This window comes from Equus asinus, chromosome 3, assembly GCF_041296235.1.
Source record: "Equus asinus isolate D_3611 breed Donkey chromosome 3, EquAss-T2T_v2, whole genome shotgun sequence".
NCBI classification, from domain to species: domain Eukaryota; kingdom Metazoa; phylum Chordata; class Mammalia; order Perissodactyla; family Equidae; genus Equus; species Equus asinus.
In genome coordinates, this window is record NC_091792.1 from 14,199,630 (window position 1) to 14,211,398 (window position 11,769).

General features: G+C 44.0%; 1 protein-coding gene across 1 annotated transcript in view; it reads right to left on the reverse strand.

Moving 5' to 3' along the window:
• Positions 1-10,752, reverse strand: part of QRFPR (pyroglutamylated RFamide peptide receptor) — a 45,755-nt gene extending 35,003 nt beyond the window's left edge. The window contains exon 1 of the mRNA XM_014866479.3: positions 9,989-10,752. Coding sequence (XP_014721965.1) covers positions 9,989-10,328 — 340 coding nt within the window. The 5' untranslated portion in view covers positions 10,329-10,752. The remainder of the gene's footprint in view (positions 1-9,988) is intronic.
• Positions 10,753-11,769: the final 1,017 nt, after the last annotated feature.

Genomic DNA, 11,769 nt, shown 5'->3' on the forward strand with positions numbered 1-11,769 from the left:
CTACTAATATGGTAATTACAGGTTTTTTTTAACTCTATCATCCCCATTGGCTATAAATCTACTCTATAAACCATCGTATCTAACGCTTTAAACAGTAATACTCTGCAGCTGTGAACAAGCACCCTCCTTTCGTTGGAAGGCATGGCCAGGTTGCTGACACAGGACTCATTCATTCTCACAGCAGCCCTATGAGATGGACATAGGTTTTCCCAAGCTTACAGATGAAGAAACTATAGCAAAGAGAAACTACATAATTGTCCCAACGTCCAACACTGTGTTTGCCAACCTATAACGTTTGAGGTTATTAAATGCATTTCAGTTTCACAAGGAAAAGTTGTTTAAAAATAATGTTAGTGTCTTTTCATACGTGTATTGAAAAGGACTTTCAAGTTTTATAGGTGAAAATACGTAAATACTTTATGCTTCATACTGAAATCCAATGAGAAATCCTAACAACTGGATATGCATTAATATTTTTGTTAAAATACAGCATGAGGTAAAACTTGCCTCTTTGTTGTATTTTCTGCTGCTGCATCGACCACTGGGGGGGTTGATGATTATAAAATAATCATCCATTATTTTATATCCTTTCTTCTTGGTCTCCTACGGGCAGATATAATGCGAGGAACTGTAACTTACAACCGAGTTAATACGCTAACTCACAAATGGTGGAAAAGGATTAGAACCAAGACTGTCTGACTCTAAAGTACATGTTCATTTCAGTACACCAACTGTCTATCTCTTCTATTTCTCCCAGGATATGAGAACCCGCTGTCTTTTAAGGAGATTCCCATTAGTCCTTAATAATCTGCAATCTCTCTGGTATAGTTGGTGATACATATCTCAGAAACCCAGCCACAGGAAGAACAAATTAGTTTTGCATAGTTGGATAAAAACAATAAGCACTTGAGTACTTCATAATTAATCATTAGAAATCCTTAGTTTTAAGACAAGAAAGGAAACAACAAGTTGAGCTTCTGCTGAATCTTTCGTAGAGACACGACTGAGAGGGAACTGCCAAGATGAAGGTCCCAGACCCCATGCACTGACTTTCAGTAATTCCTTAGCAGAGTGAGAAGGCATATGTCCAGCAAAGGGGATAGCGCAGCGCGGAGGCTGAACCACCAAGGAGCATGTAATGTGGTGGGAGCAGCAGGCGGAGATGCCAGCACCCATCCCAGACCAGGAGAGGGAAACAGGAGAGGCTATGCAAAACTCTGGTTCAGCAAGATCTCAAAAACCTGTGGGAGGACATCAAAGAAATCAAAGACAGAGGACATATGTTCAGGGAGCTTGTAGTCCCCAATATTGAACTCAGTCCAGTAGACACATGCAGACAACTCTATTAAACATCCTTATCTACCCTGCACACCTTCCTTCAGGAGAACTTCCTGTCAAGCTTGTCAAGCATCCCCAAGCTGCAGTGTGGCAGCTAACGGGCCACAAGTACCACTACTGCAGTCGTTAGATTCAGTCCACAGAGTCAGCCAGGAAAGAGACAAAGAAGTTTGTTACACAGATGGCAAGGTGAGATCAACACAGTGTCAGTTCCAAGCCCCATAGGAAGACACCAAACCTGTAAGGCCAGATGACCGACAGCACGGGCAATGGTTCGCTCTGCTGGGGAGAAGCCCCCATGAAACTACGACCAGGTAATTTTACAGATTTACACAAAAGCTTGTAGCTGGACCTTACATGGGAGCACAGTGGGAAGTCCTGTGCTCAACTGAAACCACACTAGGGAGATGGATGAGAAACGCTCAGTCTCCCACAAGGCCGAGAAAGGAAGTGTTTGTGGTGGCTACTCACCAGGCTTTTCCCCTTGCTCCAGGAGGTGTCTCCAGGCATCGTGCCAAGACTCCTGTGAGACAGTGGTTAAACCTTGTCTACATGGCCTAGGTGGAGAGGAGTAAGGCTGCCAGGATGCCATAGTGGAGCTGTCCCCCGGTTTTTCTCCATAGTAGAAACTCAGTCCAAGACATTCAGGTAGGGGTGACCCCCGGTCCCTACCTCCACCTCCCTACCAGCATGGGGCACATGACCAAAGCTGAGCAGAGGATTTCATAGCTTGGGCCACAGTCCACAGTGATTGGCTCTATGAGGAAAAGAATGATGCCAAGCTGGTTGGAATCCTCCAGAATTTTCTGCAGCTACTAGGAAGGATCCTCTCTTACCTGCTGAGATAGGAGAGTTTTATTTTTTTGAAATTTTTTTATTGTGGTAAAATATATATAACATAAAATTTGCAATTTTAACCATTTAAAAATATACAATTCAGTGGCCTTAAATACATTCACAATGTTGTACAACCATCACCACTGTTTCCAAAATATTTTCATCACCCCAAACAGAAACCTGTACCCATGAATCAGTAACTCCTCATTCTCCTTCCCCGGTAGCCCCTGGTAATGTCTAATCTACTTTATCTCTCTATGAATTTGCCCATTCTAGACAGTTCATAAAAGTGGAATCATATAAAATTTGTCTTGTGTCTGGCTTATTTCACTTAGCATAATGCTTAGTATCATAACTTCATTCCTTTTTATGGCTGAGTAATATTCCATTGTGTATATATCCACTGTTTGTTATCCATTCATCTGTGGCTACTCACTTAAGTTGAGACAGAAAGCTTTTTTTGGTGAGGAAGATTGTCGCTGAGCTAACATCTGTGCCAATCTTCCTCTATTTTCTATGTGGGATGGTGCAACAGTGTAGCTTGATGAGCAGTGTGTAGGTCCACGCCTGCAATCCAAACCCATGAACCTCAGGCTGCTCAAGCCGAGTGCATGAATTTAACCACTATGACACTAGGTTGGCCTGAGATAGAATGTTTTAAAGACAATGTGACTCCAGAGACCACTTTTCACACTACCTGACAAAAGACAGACCAAGAATGAAACCAGTACAGAAGGAAGTAAAGATGGGCACAGAGAGGGAGAATGGCAAAGGCCTAGAGGCACTATTGGAGGACCTAGATCCAGCTGTGCCTGAAGCTAGAACTAAGCCTGAGCTTTTCAGTTCCATGAGGCAGAACATCCTATCTTTTTCTTAAGTTAGTTTAAGTCAGGCTTCTCTACTTGCAAACAAAAATCCTAATGAACTGACCACTTGTCAGTGAACATGCTGAGTTATGCTCTAGAAAAGCAAATTAAAAAGGGGATTCTTTTTATGTCTCCTAAGTGCACAACGAAGTTTTTCAAATTTTCTCATTGCTAAATCCTTTCCTGTCCTTATGTTAATTGTAAAATGTTGTTGTCCAAAGTAGAGAGAATCTTTTATAGAAATCCCTTTGCTGTTACTATCCCCTGCCACCTCCTGAGAAAAGTGAGTGACTTTCTTGACCCGTGGCATCTTTTCCTCTCAAAGTGTGTACACCATTGACTCCAGGGAAGCTCATCCAGAGGCTGACCCAAGGAACAATTTTTACGCCTCCCTTTGATTTCTTTCTTTTATTTCTTTACACTTCTCTACTCTAATGAGACAACTCTTTGTCAAAGGCTTTCATCGTTCCCATTAAAATATGTTTTAAAAGCCCCATAATACTGTTGATTTTATAACAATTTCACCATATTTAAATTTCCCCAGGAACTCTGTAGTTTCTGAAATGTTACAGAAAAGGGAAAATTATTATAACAAGTGTAAGTGATGTTTTCTAACCACTAATCAAATAATAGAAGAGCAGTTTCATCCCTCTGCTCTGAACTGGCCCAAAGAATTAAGATCTTTTGACCAAATAAGAGATCAACAACTTCCTTTAATAACCCATTTCACAACTCATCAGCTAGAAACCTCTAAAAACTCACCTAAAATTTTTAGCTGTGTAGAGTGAGTGCTCTTTCTTGCCCTCTCTCTGGTTCTTCCTTCCAGGAAAATCTCTTTTTTCCCCCTGTGAAATCTTATGCAAAACTCTATCTATTAAAAAGAGGGAAAGGGGCTGTTCTGAGGAGGCCTGGGAGCTCACACTGCCTCAGCCACCCACAGCTGCCACTATGGCTCTGGATAAAACCGACGGAAAACCTTGCTGTGGGCTGTGCTAATTTAGAATTAGATTTCTATTCCCCAGACAGCAGAATAATTCTTCTAATCTCTCTTTGTATGTTTTATATCCCAACATTTTCATCACTTTTGACTTCTTTCCAAATCCATCTTGAAAGACTCCAAAAACGTTAAGGGCTTTAGTAAAGATGTCACTGGCCGCGTCCAGTGGAAGAACAGCCTCAGAGCTCCATGTTGGACTCCATTTTATGCAACCTACTTCTGCATTTTCTGAGCATCCTAACTCCAATTGCTATTTAAAAAAAATATAATAGCTATATTGTACATGTGACTATTTAAGCCCTTTACATCCATTATTCCTTTTAATCTTCATAACAGCTCAAGTCTTGGTGCTGTCAGCATTGACACTATGTCGGTGGTTCTCAACCTGGGCTGCAAATTATAATCTTTCCTATTGGGGAACTTTTGAAAATCTGATACCTACATCACACTCAGAACCAATTAAATCAGAATCTTTTGGGGGAGGAACCAGGTATTATTTTAAAAACTCCCCAGGTGATTCCTGTGGGTTTCTAAGATTGAGAACCACCGCTTGAAGAGAAATTTTCCTATCAGATGCTGAGAAAATTAATTTTTACATTTTCTTACCCAAGCGAGCAGTCTTCAAATGTAGTAAGTGTGTACAAATGTGCACTTCTGCCAATGACTGCCATTACTTAGGGTATTTTTGGAATTGCTTTTAGTCAATTTGCCTGCCTCCATTAAAAAAATTCTTTTCAATGCCCACAGCAGGATTGCGCGGAGGGCCACAGAGCTCTGGGGGCACCTGCGGAGTCCTTTCCCCTGGCTGTGACTGCACCCACAGCAGGACGAAAGTGGGCAGAGAGCCCTGCAGGCTCCTAGCAAGGCCACCACTCTACTCCTCCCCCAAACACCCCACCTCACCTTATTAAGGCTGCAAGCCAAAAGAAGGCTAGAATGAGAACTGATTTTCTACCTCCTTCTGGGAGGTCTTCAAACTTAATCCCCCCATGCTGTAGATTCACATTTACCTGAGTCACTATGAGTTCCATTTTCCCCATCCCTCACTCCTGGACCCAATCCAGTCTCTGAACATCCCCCATTCTGACTCAAGCTCCCTCCTCCCCAATGCTTCCAGTGTGTTTTCTCCACTGTGCACTCCAGAACCCTAACAACAACAATATCCACCGCACTCTCCATCTTTTCTTTGAATGCTTCCTTCCCCTCTTGCACTAACTGAGACCTGGATATTCCACAAGGACACAGCTTTCTCAATACCTACAATATCCCAGTGCACACAGCGATGCTCAGGAAATACTGAATACAAGAACAACTCATGGTACTATTAATAATAATTTAGATGTTGGGCAGAGGGACAAGATAGGACGAGAGAAAGCTGGATGCTGATAAGACATCCATGTGTAAATGCTTAGGTTTCAGATCAGGTGAGAGACTACAGCTTAAGATGATGACTAGATACTGATTTGGGAATCATCATCAAAAAAGTGCGAGTCCTGACTGTAGCCACTACACAGAAACGAATGATGAGAGAGAAGAGACTGCATCCCGGGCTTCACTGGCACACACCAAAAATAACAGGAAGTGTGAGAACTATCAAAATGCACAACATAAAGAAAGAGACAGAGACAGAAAGAAAAGAAGGAAAAGAGAAATTCATGGAAACCTAGAGAAGAGAGCAAAATGTTCCGGAACATTGTTCAGAAGCAAAATCTTATTGTACTGAATTTAGTTGGAAAAAACAGAACATGTTCAGTCAGTGAATTTGGAGGAACATTCAGATATTGCGAAGAAAGAGATAAAAGGAGGAAGAAGAAAGAGACAATTGAGGAGGAACAGGCTGTAGATAAGGCTCGGTAAATTCCGTGGCACCAACAGTGCAATGGGCAAGTTCACTGCTGGAATCTGACCAAACAGATCAGAGAGTAAGGATGGAGATGGAACTTCCAAGGACCAACTCTTAATCGCTATGGCAACACAACCCCATCTTCATATTAGTGATAAAAGAAAAATCATAAGCAAATGCTATTTTTTATTCCTGGGGGAAGAGAATCCCCGCTCCTGCTAGCTCCATGTTGGAAGAAGTTCTGGGGAGTAGTGTGTGAGCGAGTCAATCGGTAGACCAAAGTCGGTTGACATTAAGATGGTAATGGAAGTATATAAAAGGGATCGTCCACCAGCTTGGCTCAATGCTGGCCAACACCTAGATGCTGATGACCAGCTGTATCTCCTGACTGAGTGTAATTCATGTAAACACACTAAATGATTACGAATACACTTTGTCTCACCTGTCATTCATGGTGTCATCACTGCACAAAAGGAAACCCAACGTCTTTCCTCAGTGGCATGCTGGAAAACAACTGTGTGTGTTTTTTTAAAGGTCTAATTTGTAGCTGCCGATTTCCACATGTAAATACTCCTGCCATGACCGATTTCAAGCCAACAACATGTCCTTGATTGGGGAACTGGATAGAGATGTGCACAGTGGGCTCCGGAAGTCAGTGCAGTAGAGTCAGAGGTAACTAGTCTGGACTGTGGCTGGCAGACATCATTTGTAAAGGCCCTCAGGAGACCCTCTGTGCAGCCAGGTCTGAGAACCATTATTTGAAGCAGTGCTTTTCAGACTTTCATGTGCATATGAACCACCTGTGGATCTTGTCAAAAACGCAGGTTCTAACTCAGGTGCTGTTGGTCCCTAGCGAAGGAGATGAGAGGACTGAGAGGAAGAAAAACCAGTCCCTCCCAGCCCCGCCATTGTCAGAAATGTTTGAGACAGAGGCTTTGTGGAGAAGGCACAAACTGGAGGTCCAAGAATTATTTGTGGCCAAACCCACAGAGAGGTTTTCTTTCACCCAATTGTATTTTACTTTTTAAATGTGAATTAAATGTCAATATCATAAAAATATGTATTCCCAGCTTCTCTGAAAAAAAATAACAAAAGCAATAACAACAACGACAGAAGATGTGACAAGGCATCCTGCCCCCTCTAGGGGGGCACTGAATGTCTCTTCTGCCACTATTGGCTCCTGGTGGTCTTCACTGCTTTATATTTCCTACCTCATCTCTGAAAGAATTTGAGGGGTATTCATATTTTAGGTTTTAAATATCTTACACTATGCTTGTTCCTCCCCAGTTGCACTAACCTACCTTTCTGTCTCATTTCCCACCATCCCGCATATAAACTGTATATTCTTGAAATGGCTTACACTGTATTTTTGGAATACACACCTTCTTTTCCTCCAAACTTTGGGTTGACCCCTGCTCCTAGAGCACACCTCATCCTTCTTTCCCTGCTGGAAACAGCCTGAATTATTCTTCAAGATCAAGCCCACACATCCCCGCCTCGGTAAAGCCTTTCTGACTCTTCCGTGACCCCACAGCAGAGCGGATCCTTTTCTATCAAATCCTATGTTTGCTCATTTGGGGTATTTCCTATTCTCTGAGGCCCACAAAAGCACAGACGAGCTTTATTCATTTTTGTATTCCCAAGGTAGAATGCTTTGCCATAAAGGGGATCTTCAACAGCTTCAAGAAATAATAAATTGTGAATTAATGTTCAACTCTTAGATTACAATCCCTGAACTCTCTTTCGTTAATTTAAAAGGGACTTTTGCAATGACCATCCTATCCGATAAGGTACAAGTCAATTCTCCTTACATCACTATCTCCCATCCTCTGCAAGCCCTCCCCTTCCCTGAAGTTCCATTTTGCTGTTACTTGATTTACAAGAATGTTAATTCTGTAAATCTGGTCCCAGATAAACATAAGCCACCTCCAATTAAACACTCCTTCATAGAATTAATACTTTACATTTTCATGGAATAGTCAATTTTTTTCAAAGCATTTTTACTAATACACTTTATCCTCACACTAACCCTGTAAAATACACAAGCAACCTTTTACCCTTTTTCAGCAGTTCGAAGCTCAAGTGAAATGTCCTTCATGAACTAGGAAGCAAGGAAAGCAGAAAGTCTGAGAAAGGCCCACCTAAGTCCTCAGGAGGGAAGACCTGCCAGGCAGTGTTCCCCAGGCATCACTCTCCAACACGGCTAGGGGCTGAAGATCTGCCTTATTCCACTCCCAAGCTCCTAGAACCCCTAATATTTAATTGAAAAACTGAGGCCCAGGTATGTTGAATTAACACGTATTAGAGTAAAAGTAGTAATTCGGGTCTTACTATTCCCAGTATAAGACCCCCCTTAGCTTAAATATGTTCACCTTTACAAATGGAGCTATAATTACCCAGAAATACAAACATGCTTCATAAATCTGCCTTCACAAACATTTAGAAATGAAAACTCCTGTGCCCTTTTTCTCAAAAAATAATTTATAGATGATGATCAAGTGTCCCCATTATTATTATTTTTTTTTGGTGAGGAAGATTGGCCCTGAGCTAACATCTGTTGCCAACCTTCCTCTTTTATTTATTTATTTACTTATTTATTCCCAAAGCCCCAGTACGTAGCTGTATATACTAGTTACAAGTCCTTCTAGCTCTTCTGTGTGGGATGCTACCACAGCATGGCTTGAGGAGCAGTGTGTAGATCTGCTGCCAAGGATGGGAACCCAGGAACCCGGAGCTGCCCAAGCAGAGTCCACGAACTTAACCACTACACCACCAGGTGGGCCCCCTTCCCATTAATTTTATGGTGTTAGCTGTACTGGGCAACTTTAAAATGCCTATGCACAATGATTTCATCAGAGTGCATAGCAGAGTCTATAATCCATAAATCAACTTAACTTTCTGCATCGTGTGTCACTTTAAGTCAATGCTATGTATTCTAATGTTTAATACATTTTTGGAAATATTTATGTTATAGGTGAGATGAGAATCAAAGATTTTAGCATCCTGATCCACTAACAAAAAGCCTAGTGCAAATTAATGGAAAAAAACAAAGCCAGAGAAATAAATCGAAGATCTCAAATTGGTAAAGATGGGATGAAAGAAACACCCTCCATGAGATTAAAAGGAATTAGCAAAGGGGTGGAAATGCCAGGGCTTGAAGTAAAATGATCCATTTCTCTCACATTCTCTCTGTATTTCCAACTACTTTCTAAGAATTTTGATGTGGCCACAAGAATACACCCACCCATAAAAATGCAGATACAACCAACGCTTCCTCCCCAGGTACACCATAAGACTGAGAAAACAACGCATTGCTGCATGTGGGTTACAAGGACGCACTCTCGAGCTGTTTCTCTTTGGAAAGACTGGCTCATCTGGGACGTGCAGTGTCTATTTCTTCCCAACCTCCACACACTGCTTCCAACTCCGTGATTCCGAACGCTTCTCCGCCCCTCTTCTAAGGACGGAGGAGAAACGAGTCTCTCCTCCTTTATCAGTCAGGAGGGGATATGTTTTCGGTGCTCCTTCTCCCTGTGTGACTCTGTTAATCCAACTTTTAAAAAGAAGGACTAGTCCATGATATTTTTTCTGCAAATGTATGTTTGTTTTTAAGAAGTTTTAAGTCCATGTATATACTTGAGCTACAAGTACCTGTCTGGAAGCCATACGGGCAACTGGGGACGGAGCCTGGAGATTAGGGGAATGAGGGGATGTTGCGGTTTTTATTATTTGAAATAATTTTACCTTACTTTTATTTTTAAAAATAGAAAAAAATTCTGGTAATTATGGAAAAGGGAGCTGAAATAACCGGAGAGCAGTCCGACCCCCATCTCACTGCCTGGACCTTTCCCAAGCTCTTCCGTAACCCGCATCTCTTAACGACAGGGAGAAAAAACGCTGCACCAAATCAAAAGCGGCCAAAAACTTATCTCCGAGTGAGCGCAGGCGAGAAAGTTCTGAGAAAGGGCACTGGATTCATTTGGTACAGAGAGAAATGTAAGAAGTCAGAAGAATAGTGTGTGTGGTGGTGGCGGGGAGTGGGGGGTGGGAGGTCAGTGTCCCCTGGAAGCCCGCGGATTAGGAGAGAAGGAGCAGGCGCGGACTCACCTCCCAGCCAGTTGTCAGAGATGTTCTGGAGCATAGTGACCGGGATGCAGAAGAAGGCGATGAGCAGGTCGCTGAGCGCCAAGGAGCAGATGAAGATGTTAGTGACGGTGCGCATGGCTTTGCTGCGGGTCACCACGTAGACCACCAGCGCGTTGCCAAAGAGTGCCAGGGCAAAGATGAGCACGCCGGTGAGCACGAAGGCCAGCTTGGCCCGCCCAGGCAGTTCCGGGGTGTAGACGAGCGGCCGCAGCCGGTACAGCGCGATGAACTGCTCCCGCGTCAGGTTGTGGTCCCGCAGCAGCCGGGAGAACTGCTCCGGGGTGATGTTGAGCGACTGCATGCCACGCGCGCCCCGATCCCCAGGCACCGCCCGCTACCGCCCCGCAACCACCGCCCGGGACGCGGACTCCTGCGCGGCGGGGCGCGGGCCGCGGGGGGACCGGCGCGGCGGCCGCCTCTCTCCCTCGGAGGCCGGGACAGCTGTGCTCCGGACTCGGGTGCGCGGGAGGGCTCCCGGCTGCACCCCGGGAGGTTCGGGAGAAGGAAAGCAGCGCAGGGATCAAACCCACAATCAAAAGGCGGGAAGCCAAAGAGGGAGACTATCCCATTCACCAAGAATGTTTGCAGTGCAAAGAAAGTTCTTCTTTGGCACTTCTCCAAGGCGAGCGCTGCGGCTGTCCGGAGCCCGGGGCGCTGCGAGAGCGTACCCGCGCCTCTGGCTCCCCAGCCTGGTGGCCGCGCGGGGCGGGCACCTCCCCAGCTCCGCGCGGCGAGGGCGGGGCTGGAACTCGGCCGCGCGCGCTCACCTCGGGCTCCGCGGCGCCGACTCCGCCTCCCGCGCGCTCGGCGGGAGGGAACCTGCGGTCCCCACTCTGCCGCCCAGCGCCTTGCTCGTGCCCCGGGTTATGCTTCTGGGTAAAATTGAGTATTGGGGTTTTCCACAGTCTCACGGTTTCTCCTCCTACGAAATAATGTGGATCACAGGTAGCCAATGCAAAATAGAATTTATTTTTAATTTTTTTCTGTATTAAAAAAAATAATTATAGCACACAGGAAATTGCAAAGATAGTACAGAGACGTCCCGTGTATCCTTCGCCTAGCTTCTCCCATTGATTACACTTACTTAACTATGGTACAAATCAAAACCAGGTATTTGACAAACGCACAATGTGTGTGTATAGGTCTGTGTCATTTTATCCCAAGTGTAAAGTCCTGTAACCAGCACCAAAATCAAGATAGAAAACTTTTCTATCACCACAAAGATCTCCCTCCTCCTACCCCTTTATAGTCGCACCCAGCCCCTCCTCCCACCACGTGTAACCCCTGCAGATCTCTATTTCTCTATCCCTATACTTTTGACAGAAAGTTATATAAACGGAATCATACAGTGTATAACTTTTTGATATATGTATTTTTTTCACTCAGCATGATGCCCTTCAGATCCATCCAAGTTGTTGGGTATATCAATAGTTCCTTTTTATTGCTGAGGGTGTACCACAGCTTGTTTGACCATTCACCCAGAGTAGGACGTTCTGGTTTTTTCCAGTTTGGGGTTATTACACATAAAGCTGCTATGTAGAATCATGAACAGATTTTTGTGTGGACATGCATTTTCATATCTCTGGGAAAAGCTAAGAAGTTTGGTTATTGAGTCTATGGTTTGTATATTTAGGTTTTTAAGAAATTACCAAACTGCTTTCCAGAGTGGCCGTACCATTTTGCATTTCCACCAGCAACGTATGAGAGATTTGATTTCTCCACATCCTTGCCAGCAGTTGGTA